General features: G+C 40.6%; 1 protein-coding gene across 3 annotated transcripts; it reads left to right on the top strand.

Annotated features, from left to right (window-relative positions):
• Positions 1-2,020: 2,020 nt before the first annotated feature.
• LOC111887283 (uncharacterized) lies at positions 2,021-6,877 on the top strand. 3 transcript variants are annotated; one of them, XM_023883447.3, is made up of 3 exons: positions 2,021-2,205; positions 2,991-3,679; positions 5,148-6,877. In XM_023883447.3, the coding sequence occupies exons 2-3, from the start codon at positions 3,014-3,016 to the stop codon at positions 6,624-6,626; spliced, it is 2,145 nt and encodes a 714-aa protein (XP_023739215.1). In that variant the 5' UTR covers positions 2,021-2,205; positions 2,991-3,013; the 3' UTR covers positions 6,627-6,877. The 3 variants fall into 3 exon arrangements, with proteins under 3 accessions (XP_023739215.1, XP_023739218.1, XP_023739216.1); XM_023883450.3 differs by having other exon boundaries at positions 2,026-2,205; positions 3,000-3,679; XM_023883448.3 differs by having other exon boundaries at positions 2,026-2,284.
• The last annotated feature ends 13,176 nt before the right edge of the window (positions 6,878-20,053 follow it).

Here is a 20,053-nt window from a genome sequence, read left to right as displayed (position 1 = left end):
AACACATAATTCACAAATAATACATTCTTATTATTTCAAATGGGTTACAAATGTTAACCTAGACTATTACATTGCTAAAAATGGCAAGCCCAGAAACACAGGCGTTACACAACGTACACCTTTTTGTACGCCCCATGTACTCAGCTTGGCCCAAAACCACCCAAACTTCAAACGGTCATAACTTCTTCGTTCTAACTTTGTTTTTGACGTTCTTTATATCCACGGAAAAGGTATTGAGGAGCTCTACAACCCTATATAATTACTTTTGACTTAAAAACACATCAAACTAAAATCCATAATTCATAAAAGAAGTCTGAAACACTACATTCCCATTTTACCCTTTGACTCCAAAGTGCAAACCGAACTATTGGGTCACATATCTACATTACCCACATCTAAACCTAAATCTTACATTTTTAAAGGGCCTAATCCTTATGATGACTGCTCTTCGGGCCACAACCTTGAATTAGGAATTGATTCGGAACAGGGCGTTAAAACTGACCACCATCACTTTCGCCACCACCACCACCACCCACCACTACCGCCACCGTTACCATGACCACTACCACTACCGTCACCCACCACCACCACTACCAATGCCACCACCACCACCTTCTCCATCACCTACCACCACTACCAGTGTCACAATCATCATCATCGCCACCACTACCACTACGAATGCCGCCACCGCCATCAACCACTACCACCAACGTTGCCACCACCACCGCCGCTGCCACCATCAACACCATCACCATTGTCGTCACTTCCATCATCCACCATTGCTACCACCACCACCACCTCCACCACAATCAACGTCACCACCACTATCACCACCCCCGTCGCCGCCACCCACCACACTGTCGCCACCACCATCACTGTCACCGCCACCACCCCCACCATCACTGCCACCACCGCCTAAATTTTACTGTTTTTATAATTTATATAGTGTATCTTTACATATAAGTTAGAAAACAAAGTAAAATTAAGAAAAACAAGAACAATGGTAATTTTGTCATTTTACATGAATTTCAATTCCATTTCATGCGAACCAAACATAAATATGAAATTAATTCCAATTCTATTTCCTGCCAACCAAACAACATATGAAATTAGATTCAAATTCCTGATAAATCTCTTTTCTAATTTCAATTCAAATTCCTTCAACAACATTCTGCAAATCAAATAGCATCTTAGTTGTATTGTAAAACTTTGGGAGAGAGTTATAAATGCCACATTCTACGAATAAGGCGAATCACCTATTTAGATGCATTAGCAAAGATAAATAAAAACAAATATCTTCTCATGGTGCTCATCAACGGAAGACAATATATGATAATCCCAAATGGAACATGACTATATATATATATATATATATATATATATATATATATATATATATATATATATATATATATATATATATATATATATATATATATATATATATATATATATATATATATATATATATATTCCATTCTAATCCGAAGTCTATTATTGTTTCAAAATAAGCTGAATAACTTGTCCTTCAAAAAGTTAACCACTTGAAGTATTTGAAATTGAGTAATGAAACTCACATAGTTTGTTTTCATTACATGGCCCTATCCTATTTTATAGTATACATTATTACAACTTAACCACTTGAAGTATTTTAAACCGAGTAAACTCACATAGTTTGTTGTCATTTCATGACCCTATTCTATTTTTTTAATACATTACTTGTTTCACTTAAACAAATTTAATCTAAAAGATCACTTATTAATGTGCATCACAACAGAAAAAACAATAAATATCATTAAAGACATGTTCAAATAAATCATAAAAATTGACAATCGATTATTATTTACTAAAATTAATTAGTAAATTTCCATGGATCACGTTTACTAAAACTATGTGAAGCGTGCCACGTTATATTGCATGCAAGTTTAACCCCACGCGCTTCCATCGCGTCTGAAAAAAAAAATCTGTCTTTCGTCTCGTAAACGGACCAGACCCGATCTCTCTCTTCTCAACTCATATTCATATAATCAAATTTTGCTTTTTTTCTCCACAAAACCCTCTCTCTCTTTCTCTTTCTCTTTCTCTCTCGCGGAGACTGGCGTCACACTCTTTCTTTCAATTCTTTTCCCCTCCGTCTCTAATTGGGTTTCTCTCTACCTTCTCACCACTTCGCGATTCACCCTCAACAACTCCTTTCTGAACCAGGTATTATCCTACTCATGTTTCACGTTTTGCATGTTTCCATCTTCTTCACAACGATGAATCAACGCAGTTAAACACATATGTAAACTTCTCCCCCTCTGCTTCCGTTTTTTTGACTGTTTAACAACGCTATTCTTGCTTTCTGCGGTTGTAAGGTTCGAGTTTATGGATTGTATTTTGGTTCTGCTTGTGTTTGACGGCTGATTAGATATTGCTTTGTCTGATGGATCGCATTGTGGTTTTCTATTACGCAACTTGTTGAAATGTTGGTTTGTTGTGTTTTTGTTGCGATTTTATCTCTTAATTTATTTCGAGGCTTTGGAGATGTTATTTGCTTTTTGGCTGTTTGTGATACGGTGGGGTTTGTTCGATTGAGATTAATGCGGTTGTTGCTGTAAGCAAATTCGTACATGTTCTTATTCGCTCAAAGTTTTTGTTTCGTTTATCCCCTTTATGTTATGGTGGATGCTTGCTCGTTTGAAGTTTGAAAATGGAGCTACTAATTTGATGGTGTTTTAACCCTATATTGTTTCGTCTGATTGGAACGCATTACGATCCTTTCCTATCCGGCTTATAAAAATAGTTTTCTTGCACTGTTATTTTATACATTCTGTAAATGTTTATCAGAAATTTGGTGTTATTGTTTCCCATATGAAGGGGTTTCTTCCATTGGATTAACTTGCTTGTTACTGTTAGCTGTTTTGTAAGAAAAGAGGGGCTACTCTGAATGACGATTCTTTAGGTTATGTACTATGATTACTGTATTGAATTTGTGTTTTATTTGATAGCGTTTGCAGATAAATTCAATCAAATGGAACCCAATGAAGATTGTAGCAGTGACATGTCAGGAAAAGATCCACTCCCTTCAGAAACTTATGCATATGGTTTATATGGACCAATAGGAACCCATTCTCGTATTGGTGATGAATACCAAACCCAAATCCCACCATTGATTACAAATCCCGAGTATCTTGATTACATAAAGAATCCCATTGAGGAAGAAATGAAAGCAGGAGTATCAAGTGAGTTCTTGATAGGATTAGATATACCAATTTTTTGGATCAAAAAAGAAAGGGAGATGAAAATAGAAGCCCAAATCGATATAAAGCAAGAGGATTCAAATTCAACATCTGATTTGGGTAGCATTAGCGATGACCTTTGTCTTGTTCCTGGCTGCTTCTTAGAAACATGGACAGAAACTGAAAAGGGTAGTTTTGTCCTAGGATTGTATATATTTGAGAAGGATTTTGTTCGATTGAAGAGGTTTATTGAGAGTAAAAACATGGGGGACATATTGGCATACTACTATGGGACATTTTATAGGTCTGATGAATATAGAAGGTGGTCAGAATCTAGGAAAAGTAGAGGGAAAAGGTGTTTAATGGGAGCAAGAATTTTTAGTACTTTAAGACAACAGGAGCTGCTTTCTCGTTTGATGCCAAATGTTTCTCAAGAATGCCAGAATTCCCTGTTGGAGGTATGTCATAAAAACTTACTTTACATTCATATGTTTCTATTTTCTTGAAATTACTTTTTTCAGTGGTTTGATTGGCTTGAAGATATTTAGATAAATCTAACTACATAGTAGAAGAAATTGATGTCATTAGTATACAGTGGACTTTAGGTAGTGTTTGTCTGTTGGAATAGAAATGAACAATTCTTGAAGGAATGTGATTCATTCCATTAGCTTACTAATTCATCTACTCAGTTCAAAAAAATCCATCCAAAAAGTTGAAATTATGGAGAATCCAGACCAAGGGCATCAGACCATTTTAATGGTTTAGAAACAGGAATTAGCAAAAAGATGTGGGAATTAACTTTGAGATATTTGGCATCTCCCTAAACTAATGATTTATGATATCCTTTTAAGAATAAAACTCTAGTGAAAGAAAACCCTAATGGTTCTGTTTAGTGTGCTTGTCAGTTATTTTTTGTGCTCAAATACATGATAATACACTTCGATAATGTAATTTTAAAGAAATAGTAGATAGTTTTGACTATTTTAAGTCTGTTCAACGTGTGAAAACACTGCTCAACTGAAGATCTTTATTTTGATCTACTGCTTTTGGGTATAAATTATTTCTAAGAATTCCTAAACAAATATATTTTCATCTTCTTTTTGTTCATCTTCCAAAGCTTTCATATTACGATTCTGTACATTAAAATCCTTTTTTTTATCTGTTGGTTTTAAAAGGCATGCTATTCTTGCACAAAAAATTCCTAAAATCAGGATATGCACTTTGACTGAAATAAACCTTGGGTCTTCAAATGTTTGAAAAGCAAAAGACTTCATATGTTGGTTAAAAGACTAAAAGATATTAGTTATTAATGCATTTGGGGTCTATTTCCTTTTATACAATGATCAATGCTCCAATTTTTGAAAGTTAATGTATGTAAAGATATCATAGGACAAAGATTGGTATAGAAGTTTCTTCTAAAAATCAGTTCACACTAATGCAAATTGAACCTATTTATTAGCTTTTTGTATTAGTTAATTCCCTTCGTTTTAATATTCAACTTTAAAACTATAGCAGACAATCATTTCGTAGAAACTATATGAAAGCTAATTGTTTCTAGTGCTACTTTCAATGATGAGGATGAGAAGGGCATTCATGTCTTTTACACACACGAAATATCACAAGCCTGTCCCACCTTTTTGGGTGCGACAAAAAATTGCAAATTTTGTCCCACTGACATCAGTCTAAAGCATTGTGTTTAGGGTTTATGGTTTAAGGTTAAGGGACAATTTGATAAAATTCAGAAGTCAAGTTTCATTTAAACTTTAAAAGCAATTGATCATCTTGACCTAATTTTTACAGGTAATAGATAAAGTCAAAAACCAGTAATTCAAGACTTTTTACTTTCATCAAATTTGGTGTTGAAATATTTACTAATGATTTGATTTTCGCATCATGTGTTGATGTTGTAATGGGTTTTGGTTGCAGATTTGTAGGTCATTTGGAGATGGGAGAATATCACTAGAACAATACGTGTTCTCATTAAAAAGTTTAATCGGGATGAAAGCCTTTGTTGATGCCATGGCAATAGGAAAAGGCAAGCAAGATTTAACGGGCAGCAGCATAGAGCCGACCAAGCAAAACCAAGCCATCCACATCCGCCCGGAAATCCCGGTCGGCAAAGCCTGTTCTTCTCTCTCATCAACCGAAATCATCCAATTCCTAACCGGCGATTACCGCTTAAGCAAAGCCCGATCCAACGACTTATTCTGGGAAGCCGTGTGGCCCCGCTTACTTGCAAACGGTTGGCATTCAGAACAACCAAACGGCTACAACTACACTGCAAATGGAAAACACAATTTGGTCTTCTTAATGCCTGGAATCAAGAAATTCTCAAGAAGATTAATCAAAGGTGAAACGTATATGGATTCGGTTACAGATGTTTTAAACAGAGTCGCTTCACACCCACAGATTCTCGAAATTGATGATGAAAACGGCGATATTGAAATGAAATTACAAGAAGAAGAAGAAGATGAAGAAGACGCGTTTCTTGAAAAAAGGAAAACGCATTGTTACCTTCAACCTCGTGCCCCGAGTCTCGGAACGCTTTTATTCAAGTTTACAGTCGTCGACACGAGTTTATCCGGAAAGATTGTAAGAGTGAGAGAAATCGAACCCCGGGATTTGGATTCCGGTGAAGTATCGGAATTGGTATCCGACGAATCAGACAGTGCCAACACCAACACCAACACGTTTCTTGCGGAACAAGAAACGGGTTGTAAGCCAAACAAGAAACTGAAAACCGGTGATGAAAATGAAAGAAAGTCACCGGAGGTTAAACGGAAGGTGGTTTCAAAGGCTAAATTGGCCCGGAAAGCCAAACCGGAAAACAACTCCGGCCACCACAAACGTCGCCGGAGATTAACCGCATGTGCAAAAGCCGGTTCCAGCCGCGACACCGATGATTTAATGGAAAATGTCGGTTCATCCTCTCAAGCTAATAATCATAATTTGTCGTCGAATTTAAGTTTTTCATCAAAATGTAGCTCGATTGACACCGTTGATGAACACAAGATGAATTTAATCGATTTGAATGTGACTCCGGAATTCGTGAATTCTGAATTTGTGCCGGAAAGACACGAGAAGCAGTCGGAGAGTTTGGTGGTTCCGAAGGTGGAGGAAAACGGTGGTGGTGGTGGTGGTGGTTCGAGGCGGCAGAGCACCCGGAACAGGCCACCGACCGCTAGGGCATTGGAGGCGCTTGCTAATGGGTTCTTGACTGTTAACTGTAGGAAGAAGGGGAAAGAAGACGGAATGCGGGATTCCGGTTCCGGTTCCAGATCGAGGGGTTTCCGGCATTCCCGAGGCGAAATTGGGGTTGCGAGTGAGTGTAGTACTGGTGATGCTTCTTCTGTTGTGAAAGGCGATGATGAAAATGGTCCCTTCAATGGTGAAATTGCAAAATAGCAATTTACTTTTGGGAAGTTATGGAGTTGTTCTTGATGGTGGTTGCGAAGATGACCCATCTGAGAGAAAATAGTAATGGTTGACTTTTTTTTAAAATGTTTGACTTGTTAAGAATTGGGTATATGTAGGTGATGTTTTTTTTTTTTTTCTGGTGGTGTTGATATGAATGTTGTGCAACTATGTGGATGGATGATTGGGAGAAAAAAAATTGGCATGAAGAATGGAATAATTGGACATAAATCTTTGTGGTTTTTGTAGTCGAATAAAGTGCTTTTTTTTTTTTTCTTCCCGAAATCGTTTGGGAAGTAGCTAATCCTGACTCAGACCCGATTGTGATCGGGTCTGGTTTCAAAAGTTTGGAATAGATTGGAATCGAATCCTGTTATTACAATTATTATATATTTTGTAGGTATTTTTAATTCAAGGGTAGATTTGGTATTGCACAAGTCATAATTGGGTTTTCTTATGGCCCAATGCAACTAAGAGACGCAAAGCGAAACAATTTTAGTTATTTTTCTAATTTAATATGTACTTTATTTATTTATTTATTTATTTATTTATTTATTTATAATGTTCAAATTTAGTTTTATATAGGTTCAATGACGATACTGTTTTAAAAGTTAAAGAGTAAAGCTGGAGTCCCAAGAGTCGGGTAGTTACTTAGCGGTTTCATTCAATTCCGCTCGACACAAAATTCATTAGTGTTATCAAGATCTCTTATGTTTTGTTTCTTTTGTTGTTTTAGTTGTAATTTTGGATGATCAATTGAAGGATATTGTATTTATCAACTTTGCTTCTCTTATGAAGGTTTATATATGTATGGATCGTTGTTTCGTGAGGAATTCTGAACTATAGCGGAGCTTATGAGTTTGTTTGAAGAATTCAGATTCCTTTATGTTTGGTAATGTCATGTGTGGCGGTTAGGAACCATGCAGTGGAGTTATTGGATTAGCTTAGAAATTCAAATGGTTATGAAGTTGGAAGAGTTTAGCCAATTTCAAGTGGGGGAGAATCGCTTCTTTAGATGAAAATATTTTCGGGTGCAGAATATCCCAAAATATCATATCCAACGGTAGGAAGATAGTAGGTTTTGGTTGTTATCCGATGTCAATATTTCACAAGGAATGATGTCCAACAGTCAGACGTGGTCAAGGAAGTAGATAATGAGTTGGAAAGTTTGAAGCATTGATAGCGGCACATATTTTGGGTTAGTGTCTAGATTTGAGTCGAGGGTTGTATGAGGGCCTCTTTGCCTCTTATTGTCTAATGAAGACTTTGGGGTTCGAAGCATGACCCGAACACCCGATAGGGTCTAGTAGACTAGGGGTCCATCTTGTGTAATCTTTGATTTCCTTCTTTGTCGGTTGTGTGGAAGACCATGGTTGGATCATTGAAGGAAAGACTTCAGTTGGGCTGTAGCAATAGAAGTAGTTGTAAGACTATGGTCAGATCATAACATTCACATATGGAAGACCATGGTTGGATCATGGAAGGAAAGACTACAGCTAGGCTGTAGCAACAAAAGTGATTGTAAGACTATGGTTGGATCATGGCATTCACATATAGAAGAGCATGGTTGGATCATGACATGAAAGACTACAGCTCGACTGTAGCAACAAAAGTGATTGTAAGACTATGGTTGGATCATAACAATCACATATGGAAGACCCTGATTGGATCATGACAGAAAAGAATGCAGTTGGGCTGTAGCAGCAAGAGTGACTATAAGACTATGGTTGGATCATAACATCCACATGGTTTAAATCATACTTGTCATTGTTTGTTTAGTCATTCTCCTGTTTATAATTAAGGGCTGTTAGGGCTATGATGATATATAGGCTGGGTTAGCCTTTTCCTTTTGAGCTTATTTGGAGTTCGATGTGTACCGATGTGTGTAGGCATCGATTTCAGCAGTTAGTTGTGGAATTTAATCTTCAGTCTATTCGATGATGAAGCAATGATGGTAAGGATCTCTGTCGAATTGGACATGTGACTTCCCTAATTGGCAAGGTTGATGTATAATATAGGTTTGTTCCCAGGTCATCGGGTACAACCTTAGAGCCTTTGAGTTAAGGGCAAGAGTTAGCTTCCCTCAAGGTTGGTTTGATACAATTAGGCCTGGCAATCGTGTCGTGTTCGGGTTGGCGTGTCGCGGGTTGGCGGGTCAAAATATGCCAACCCAAACACGACCCATTTAAATATACAGGTCACAGGTTGGCGGGTTTGGAACATAAACCCATATATGACCCGCCAACCCATTTACTTATACGAGTTTACAGGTTGGTGGGTTCGTGGGTGCAAATTTTAGACATTTAAGTCTTAAACATCCAAATGAAAATTAAAAACATTTATAGAAACATGTTACATACTTAGCCTTAGAGGTTACGACTTACGACCTTAGACCATCCACCACGAGTCAAAATGTCAAAATAGTCAAATGGTCTATGAATCAATGGTATATATTATATAATACTTATTAAATATTAATATTTGATATATAAATACATTTAAAAATAAAATAATTTTTTTAATGAGAATATAAACGGGTTGGCGGGTCAACCCGTTTATTTTTTGAGAAACCCATATATGACCCGTTTAATAAACGGGTTGACGGGTTGAAAAACTCAACCCAAACCCATTTATTTCGTGTCGTGTTGCTGGTCGTGTCGAGAATTGCCAACCCTAGATACAATGTTCGACTTTCGTATTAACATCGACCCAAATCTATGAGCCTTGGTAAGCATGGTTGAGGTTTGGGTGGCTCTGTTTGTCTGGAAATTAGACATGGTTTCATGGTCCTTAGATAATGGTAAGAAAGTTAGTCCTCCGGTGTGATTTAGTTTTGAGGCGTTAATGTTGTCTCTTCGCCGATTCTCATGTTTCTCGCTAAGGATTGTATTGGATTTTAGGATTAAAGGGAAGTTTTTATTTTAAGCATTGTCCCATTGTTGCTTCGGTCAATTCGATCTTCTTGAAGATTCTGCTTGGGTTTGGTTATGCGTTGGGTTTTGGGAATCCTTCTCTTAGTGATTGCATAATTCTTTCACTCCAAGTAGCTTTGGATTATGGAGGGAAGTAGGCTTGGAGGAATCCATAAGCAGTTTGGAGGGTGTAAGGAGATATCGGTAAAAACTGATTTCGAGGACGAAATCTAATTTAAGTGGGGTAGAGTTGTAACACCTGTTTCCCAGATTGGATTAGTGGATGGTATAAAGGAGTCAAATGAATGGTTTTTGAGGAAAATCATATGCCACGAAGTGACATGAAGGGCGTCACGACGTAGCATGGCAATTAAATATTGCATGTTTGAGACTGTTTTCGCGGTGACAAATAGGGTATTATGACGTGACAATAGCTTCAGCCCAAGCCCATGGATTTTTAGGGTTTCTTCCATATTTAAAGACTTTAACTTAGGAGCTAGGGTAACCTTCTTAGCCTCTAACCTCTCTCAATGAAACCATATATACCCATTTCATATTTTTGAGCTTTTTTGATTGACCGAAGGCCTTGTTCTTAGCTTTTAGTGAAATTTGAAGATGAAAAAAGTAAATTGTGGTGCAAGGAAGCAAGGGGCTAGCTTGGATATCTCATTCCATTTAGATTTTGGAGTTATTGGAGGCATAAAGTTCACATGTTAATCCTTGTTCTTCTTGTTTCAAGTTCGGGCTCATTTCGAAGTTTTTGGTCATTTCCACGAATTCTCTTGGAGTTTGAGGAACTCCAGAGCTTTTTGTGAATCTAAAATGGTCCTTAGGTTTCTAAGAATGAGAAAAGAGTCATGATTGGAGCTATTTTGTGTCAATGAGTAAGTTAGGAGTTTATAAAGAACTTAATAGATTTAGGGTTTTAGATCTAGCTTTGGGATTATGTCCTAATGGATAAAGTTGGAAACATTATCCATTAACAGTGAAAGAAACTAGATCTGAAGTTATGGGCCTTGATCTAAAGGAATTAAGCAATTAATGAAGATTTTGGCTTTCTGTCAGAAGTCACGACATGACAAGGAGTTTTATCACAATGTGGTGGTGCGCGGAATAAAAACTATTTTGTCATTGCTCTCTCACAACGTGAGACATGGGTTGACACGAAGTGAAGTTGACTTTGGATAAGTTGATTGTTGACTTTGTGGACCTTTGATCATTGACTTTTGACCAATTTTACGTGGGGTCAAGGAGGACTTCGATTATTGATTAAGGATTTACATATTTTGGTAGTTAGTCGGTTCGCGGGATTGAGTAGTGCAAGGAGTTCGAGTGCAACTATGTTTCTCTGGTTCTGGAGCTCGGGTGAGTTTCTCACTATGCCACATATCTCACTGTATGTCCTTTGCATGATAAGATAGATGTGTTGTTAGAGCACAAGTATGTTAGTAGCTGAGATAACTCCTTTATATATATATATATATATATATATATATATATATATATATATATATATATATATATATATATATATATATATGTAAGCAATGGGATATGGGTTGGCACGAAGTGAAGTTGACTTTGGCTAAGTTGACCGTTGACTTTGTGGACCTTTGACCATTGAACTTTGACCAATTTTACTTGGGGTCAAGGAGGACTTGGATTATTGATTAAGTATTTACCTATTTTGGTAGTTAGTCGGTTCACGAGATTGAGCAGTGCAAGGAGTTCGAGTGCAGCCGTGTTTCTCCGGTACTGTAGTTCGGGTGAGTTTCTCACTATGCCAAATATCTCATTGTATGTCCTTTGCATGATAGGATAGAGGTGTTGTTAGAGCACAAGTATGTTAGTAGTTGAGATAGCTCCTTTTTATATATGTAAGGTATGGAACACATAGTTTCATTGTATATTATACTCGTAGGGTCTTGCTTGTTGATTGTATGGTGTTGTTGGGGGTTATGTTTGGTTAGGGTAACTGGGGTAGACCAGTTTTCAGGATTATGTATGAATGTCCAACGAAGGACTTAATTGAGAAGTGGTCAATGGCATGGAACTTGGGAATGCTAGTTGCTAAGGGTATGGGGATGCTGGCATTGGCTATGTATTTATGATTGGGTTCTATATACTTTTATTTGAATAGCCTAAGAACTCTTGGTCTAATACCTGATTGTGATGTTCTTATCTAATTGTTCCCTCTCAGGTAGGTCATCTGTTCGACTGTCTATCTGATCCTTGGCTACATATGACTTTAACACTTGTATGAAAGACTATGGTTGGATCAAAACAATGATAGGAAAGATTGTGGTTGGATCACAACACTGATAGGAAAGATTGTGGTTGGATCACAACAGTAATAGGAAAAACTGCGGTTGGATCACAATTGATAGGAAATATTATGGTTGGATCAAAACACTAATATAAAATATTGTGGTTGGATCACAACAATGATAGGAAAGACTATGGTTGGATCACAACAACTATATGGAAGGCCAGGGTTCTACCCTAGAAATGGAGTCAAGGCTGGGTGTGTATACTCCCTAGGGTTGGGCCCGCTACGCATGATATATGTATGTGGATAGGAGATTTGGTTACTCAATGCTAGATCTGGGATCTTATGTGGACGCATTGTATGTATTATGGAAGATGTGGTATACTTGGGAACTCATTAAGCTTTATGATTACAACTTTGGATCAAAACATTTTGAAAGTTGTTCGTGAGAAAAGCTCGGAGACACTGTACACTGTAACACCCCAAATTCCAGAGGTGCTATTGAAGGACTTAAAGTGTAAATTAAGGAAAGGGACTCGACGAGTAGGCATGCTTACTCGTCGAGTCGGAGCGGGATTCTGTCGCGGGTTAATTGGCCAACTCGCCGAGTCGGCGGCTTGGACTCGACGAGTTGGTGTTAAAGAGAGAAAACCCTAATCCCGGGGGTTGTGCCTTATATAAAGCACATTATAACCCACCCTCAGCCCCTTTGCTACCCTTTTGAGATCCAGAAACCCTAATTTTCATGTGAGACTTCATTGTTGAGGAGATTGGAGCTTGGAAGAGGAATTTGGTGGAAGGAGCTTGAGAAATTAGAGGCTAGCATCAAGGGGATTGTGTAGATCTGGGATCTACATCAGTTTGGGAACATCTCAGAGGTAAGGAGCCATTATCTTAAGCTATTTCCTTTTTGGTTCATCCTTGGTGGTTGATTTGGAGTTCCTTAGCTTGTTTGAGATCTATTTCGGGTTTGGAGTTTAGATCTGCTGTTGCTACTCCAGATCTAGACTTGTGATGGCCTAGAATGTCATAAAGCTCCTGTGTAAGAGTTGTTGGTGAAGCCCCCTAGTCCTTAACCTTAGCCCCAGTGTGTTTTGGGCCTATATCTCCTTGGTTTCACGTAAAGTTTGCAACTTTATGTGAGGGTTAGACTATAGAGGAGTGGATCTATGGATTGGATCCCCTGCATGGCTCGAAAAGCCACTGTATGGATTGAGAACTGGAGAGACTCGGCGAGTCATATGGGTGTACTCGACGAGTTGTATGAACATGTGCATTGACTCGGCGAGTTGGAAGAATAACTCGTTGGGTCTATTGAAGATTGCCTTGGACTCGGCGAGTATGTTCTTGGAATCGACGAGTCTGGTCGCGGAACCCTAACCTCTTCTGGTTAAGCCTCGAATCGGTGAGTCGAGGGGCGACTCTCTGAGTTGAGCAGGATGGGACTCGGAGATCGTTAGACTCGACGAGTCTTGGGGCGACTCGGTGAGTTGAGTCGTGTTATGGGAGTTTCTAAGTATAAGAACTCGATGAGTCTACAGGTTAACTCGGCGAGTAGAGTCAACCAGGAAGGTTGACTTTGATTGAGGACTTTAACTTTGACCAAGAGTTGACCAGTTTGACTTCCAAGGGTATTTTGGTAATTTTGGTATTTATGGAATTGGTTCTTTGGTACTATTCTGTAGTGAAGTACGTGTCGGTGGTCGGAGCAGCTTGGTCTTATCTCTTCAGTCGACAATTGCAGGTGAGTTATCCTCACTATATCGATAGGGTCTACGGCACGAAGGCCGACCCTTTATCGGATGGAAATCCGAGTATTGTTTGTTATGTTATTGCTTTGCTAGATCTGCATCCTGGTATTTAGGATGGTGTTATGTTAGTGACCTGGTTAAGGTCAGTACCCGATATTTAGGGTAATGTTATGTTAGTGACCTGGTTAAGGTCGGTACCCGGTATATAGGGTAATGTTATGCTAGTGACCGGTTAGGTCGGAATCCTGGTTAGGATGTTGATATGCTATGTGATATGTTAGACTGTTTGTCTGGTTAAAATTTGTTATGTGATTAATTGTTTTATGTGCACATGGTTGTTTGACGGGGGTTGGGTTGAGGCGGGTCCTGCTTTGTGCTGTAGGCCAACATACCCAGGGCGGACCGGATATTCCGAAGGCCTAGCGAGCGGTCCGGATAGGCTGAAGGCCCCAAGAGGGCGGACCAGATGTGCCGAGGCTCGGAGAGTGGACCAGGCCGACTGAAGGCCTAGTGTGGGCGGACCAGTCATACTGTAGACTCAGAGACTGGACCAGGTGGATTGAAGGCCCGGTGTGGGCGGACCAATCACACTGTAGACTTGATGTACATGGCTAGACTCGGAGGGTGGACCAGGTGGACTGAAGGCCCGGTGCGGGCGGACCAGTCACACAGTAGACCCGATGTGCATGGCTGTTCTATTTGTGATATGTTATGAGTATGTTTATGTGTGGTTGGTATTTTGGGGGTAACCCATTAAGCTTTCGGGCTTACAGTTCAGTGTATTGTTTTAGGTACTTCAGGAGATCATGGCAAGGTGAAGGCGTGATCGTACCGCTCCTCATGTTTTATGATTTATGTGATATGGTTCTGGGGGATACTATGATGTTTAAACTATTTTGAAAACAGGATGAATGAACTTAATGGTTTTGAATGAATTAAAATGTTTTAATTTGGCTCAAATTTTATGGGTGTTACAAGTTGGTATCAAAGCCTTGGTTTGAGTGAATTGGAGGAACATTCGTGTGAATCTTGTCTGAAACCAAGGAGGGATTTTCAAAATGGTTTTCAAAAAGTTTTTTGAAATAAGTAAAGGAGGGTGTGATGGGTACGATCAGCCAGAGCCAGTAAGTAGACCCCAAAATACCATAGAAGTTATTTGATTATGTGATATGTTAGAACAACATGCTAGTACTAGGCTAAGGATCTTCAGGAATTTCATGATAGAATTGCCTGATTATATGATGCTTGCTAGCCTAGGGTTTCCTTTGTATGAAATTGATATCATTACTGTAGTTATTTAGTGTATGCATCAAGGTTATACATAATTAAGATCTTATAGCCTGAGAATGTTTAATTTGGCCTTATGTTCTGTTCTTGTATGATTGGGAGCTTAGGGTATGATTGGATATTCGAAAGTCTATACGGTCCAGCGTTATGTATGACTAGCATACACTAGTGCTGCAGGGTTGGTGGAAGTTTAATGGATGGGTGGGTTGCGTAAGACTAGTAGGACGATTATGGGATAGTGGTGCTCCTCTAGGAGTAGGGATCAAGTGTTTGTTATGTATATGCTATTGTTAGGGTGTTGTGGTGATACTTGATACAAATATGGGTAGGTGTGGAAGGTAGTATGGGCCCGTACTACTGAAAGCACAGGACCCATACGCGTATCAAGGAAGTCACAACCCCTAGGGTTTTGTTGGGAGCTAGTTCTCGGGGTTATTATGAGGAATGCCTAATATCTTGTGGCGTATTTTCAGTATGGCGATTAAGAGTCGTTTCGAGGTAGGATCCGGTTCAGGATCGGGATTAGGAGAGGGTGGTCAGGATGGACCAGTACCACCCGAGGTCATTGGTCAGATGAGTACGGACGAGTTGGATGCTAGGATTTGTTAAATCCTGCATGATGAGGTTGCTGCTATGTTCCGAGCTGAGTTGCCGGAGATGTTTGGGTCGATCAAGACCACCATGGTTGAGTACTTTGATGAGCGCTATGCAGCTCTTACGGAGGCGGCTGCCGCGACAACTACAACAGCTGTAACAACGGCAGGGGGAGGAACCGGTCGAGGTTTTCAGTATCGGGACTTCGATAATACGAAGCCCCCTACTTTCGATAGAGTTCAGGATCTGATCATTGCTATGAGATGGTTGTCAGATGTGGAAGGCTGTTTCTTCACGTGTTCATGCCCTGCTGATCAGAGGGTAAGGTGTGCTATGAACCTTTTGAGGCTCGGGGCGAAGGATTGGTGGAGGTTGACTACGAGATCTTATTCGGACGCGCAGCGGGATGCGGTTACTTGGGATCAGTTCCGGGAGATGTTTAACACTCGTTATGTTCCACGGGTTGAGAGAGAGAGGTTGGCTTAGGAGTTCCTGGAGCTGAAGCAAGATTCAGAGTCGGTGACGGAGATCACCAGGATGTTCACTGAGAGGGCGATGTTTTTCCCGGAGTTTTCTTCAGAGTAGGCTCAAATGTACTGATATCTGAGTATGCTCAAGAGGGACATTAGCAGTTTGTGTCCACGCAGAGGTGTGATACCTTGTTAGAGCTGCAGGAGGCTGCCAGGCGGCGGGAGTTAGAGATGGAGTTGTAGTTACGAGAGCAAAGGTAGGCCCTGGTGCAGTCGTAGTCGGTGTCGAAATGGTCCAAAACCGTTGACTCTAGGGTTGGAGGACAGAGCAGCCGCACTTGTGAGAAGTGTGGGAAGGGTCATGCCGGAGTTTGTAGGTCCGGTGATGCATGTTGCAAGTATGGGAAAAAGGGGCATTATGTGAGGGATTGCCGTTAGTCGGTCCCGGCTCAGGATATGTGGATCTGTTATCATTGTCATTAGGTTGGACACTTGAGGGTCAACTGTCCACAGCTTGTTGCAAGACCGGTGCAGGCTCCAACACCGACCACTTTGAGGATTACGGGTGGAGGTCAGGGTGAAGCGGAGCCTCCGAAGGCTCAGGGACGCGCTTTCCAGCTTACATCAGAGGAGGTCAGGGCAGATCCGGATGCAGCTACGGGTATGCTTCCATTTTGATATCTTGTTATTTGCTGATTATGTGGTATTGTAAATCTGTTAACCTTTTTCGCATGATTCATAGTATGATTGAGGATCTTAGTAGTTAGGAGTTGTAGTTGGTTAGCGTTCAGGAGGATTCTTGGTCGAAAGATAAGGTATATGATCTCGTTTCTTGGAATAGCAATTGCGTTGCGAGAAATGTTCAGTTGAGATTCAAACTTCCTTGAAGTTCGGGATGTGCGATGTCGGGAGAGTGACCTGTGGAGGTTGCTCACTCCGGAGGGATTTAGTTCCTGGAGAAGAGGGGGAAAATTTATCAAGTAAGGTCGATTGGGTTATGCCGGTTTGTCAGCAAAAGTTAGGAGAATTGGAAAATTCTCCGGTAAAACAACAAGTATTCAAGGTAGGTTAGCTGTTTAGCATTATCGATGTTGTTAGCCGAGAGTGTGGCATGATTGGAGCAAGTGATAGACAAGTGGGGCAGGGAACAGACCATGGTTTCAGGTAAGGTAGTTGGTCGATGTGAGGCCTGGGTTTAGGCCATGGAAAGGATTCCAGGAATGGAACTGGAGTTCGGAACCCCAAGAGGGCTAGAACAGACTGCATGGGAGAGATTCTCGGGAAGGAGGGTTCAGGGTGACGTACGATAGTTTTGAGCGGTCCGGATAGACTGAAGGCCGGAAGGCATACCAGTCAGACCGAAGGCTCGGGGAACGGTCCAGACAGGCTGAAGGCCCAGGAGGGCGCTCCAGACATGCTGAAGGTTCTGAGAGTGGTCCAGATAGGCTGAAGGCCTGGAAAGGCGGTCTAGTCATGCTGAAGACTCTATATGTGTTAGTGGATTGGTATGAGGAGAATGAGTGAATATGTCGCCATGCAATAGTAATTGATATGGTCTGGCCCCAAGTATTGATCATGATGATGGAGTTGGCTGGAGGCCGTGCGTGGGCCTAGTTAGTTATGTGATCGGATTCGGAGTATATGGGAGTTCGAGAATAGCAGTTGCTCTACATGGATAGTGTAGAGTGGAGTTTAGCTCAGTGGCACTTATAGGTGCGGTAAGGGTTGTTGAGTAGACTGTTGGGTTTTGAGCATACTACAACATCCTATGGTGCACATACAACCCTAAATACCTTGGATCTATGTTTTCTCTATTATACATGCAATATACTAGCATACAAATATCATATACCTGGGTAGTAAAATAAATAGAATACATACCTTGTTGTTGTTGTTGCTTGACTCCATGAAGCTTGAGAACTTAGTGCCCCAAGTGTGACACCTCAAATGGTTCACACAACATCATGAACACTTGGAATAACCATGAGAAGAAGACACTCCAAGCTCAAATTGACTAGCCCTCATATGTGTATTACTTGTGTCAATTTATTGAGCTAAAGGGGTCCTTATATAGTGTGCACATTAGGGTTACACCATGTAACCCGTGACTTTACCCATTCCTTATGCTCCATGGGTTTTAACCACCATGGAGTATCCATGGACCACCACATGGGTTAAACCCAACATAAGGAATCTTGGATCATAAGCCCACATATATAAGAATGAATGATTTACACAATCAATCCCCATATATTTAATTAGTCTCTTTTGATCATTAAATTAAGTCCAAATTTATTCTTGATCAAAACTAATTAAATAACATAATTTTATATTAATATATTAGAACTTATAATATATTAATATGCCACAAATGTCCTCTTCTCACAAACGGTCTATCCAAATGTCCTGATGCAATGCTACCCAAATGGACCATGCCGAGTCGGGTCAAGTCTTACCAGTTATAGTTATGGACTTAGACACTAATCCAACATAGACTTCCTGGAAATGAAAGGTATGTAGCTCCAGAAGGAGTGTGGGTCCTCTGAAAGGAAGGCAACAGAGTAAATGGATGGTCGAAAGTGCTTCAGTTATTGGTAGTAAGCATTGGGATTGTACCAGATATATGGAAGCACATACGAGTTGGATGCCCGTTGAGGTTGTGGCAATGTTGGATGATGCGCAAGCATGTTTTCAGTCTCCTTGGAAGAGGAGGAGGATAGTGGTTCCAGATTGGAGATTAGGACAGAGGAAGGTGAGACAGCAGGTTAACAGACTCGGGAGTAGTCTGAATCGGTGCGGAGGACTGTATAAGGATATTACAGTCGGAGGTTAAGGACCTAGAGAGGTCGTGATAGGGAGGTGTGAGTGGGTTGTACTCCGTTGTGTTGAACCGAAGGGTCGAGGGTGACACAAGGACAAGGTCCTTAGTTCCGAGTATGGTTGTAGGCTTGAGTTATGTATGTGGAGGTATTCCAATCTGGGGTATTCCATCATAAGGATGACCGAACCCTATGATTGATTGGACCTGGTGTGTTTGGTATTCCAGCCCGAGGCTGATTGGGCCAGGTACGAGTGGTTACGCGATATGTTTGGTTGATGGGTTATGGGAGCCGAGGGATGCAGTAGCCTGTCAGCGTGTAAGGGATAGAACCAGAGGGTGGAACAGGATTCATTCCAGGTTGCAAGTTATTAGGGTTATCGCCAATCTTAGGCGAAGGAAGATGGATTAGTGTATGGGCGGAGCTCAGTGGGTGTTTGTGGTATCTAGCGTTCGCAGGGCGCGACGGTGTGTTCCTGATTTGAAGGGATGGTATCATCAGGTAATACGTGGTTAATATGTAGTGCTATTGAGTTGAAAGGCCGATGGCCGAGTTGGAGTAGTGGCAAGGATGCCACGTGAGAATAAGCCATTTTAAGAGAGATGCAGAAGTAGGGTTTGTAAGAGCATGAGTTGATTGAGAAATCAGAGTCTGCAGTGCAAGGGGTTTGTTCTGAAGCGTATACTGCATTAGACTTCGAGGACGAAGCCTAATTTAAGTGGGGGAGAGTTGTAACACCCCAAATTCCAGAGGTGTGATTGAAGGACTTAAAGTGTAAATTAAGGAAAGGGACTCGACGAGTAGGCATTCTTACTCGTCGAGTCGGAGCGGGATTCTGTCGCGGATTAAGTGGCCAACTCGTCGAGTCGGCGGCTTCAACTCGACGAGTTGGTGCTGAAGAGAGAAAACCCTAATCCCGAGGGTTGTGCCCTATATAAAGCACATTATAACCCACCCTCAGCCTCTTTGCTACCGTTTTGAGATCCAGAAACCCTAATTTTCATGTGAGACTTCATTGTTGAGGAGATTGGAGCTTGGAAGAGGAAGTTGGTGGAAGGAGCTTGAGAAATTAGAGGCTAGCATCAAAGGGCTTGTGTAGATCTGAGATCTACATCAGTTTGGGCACATCTTAGAGGTAAGGAGCCATTATCTTAAGCTATTTCCTTTTTGGTTCATCCTTGGTGGTTGATTTGGAGTTCCTTAGCTTGTTTGAGATCTATTTCGGGGTTGGAGTTTAGATATGATGTTGCTACTCCAGATCTAGACTTGTGATGGCCTAGAATGTCATAAAGCTTCTGTCTAAGAGTTGTTGGTGA

This window comes from Lactuca sativa, chromosome 5 (genome assembly GCF_002870075.4).
Source record: "Lactuca sativa cultivar Salinas chromosome 5, Lsat_Salinas_v11, whole genome shotgun sequence".
Lineage (NCBI taxonomy): Eukaryota > Viridiplantae > Streptophyta > Magnoliopsida > Asterales > Asteraceae > Lactuca > Lactuca sativa.
Note: the sequence above shows the minus strand (reverse complement) of the source record. Positions and strands in the feature narration are given on the sequence as shown.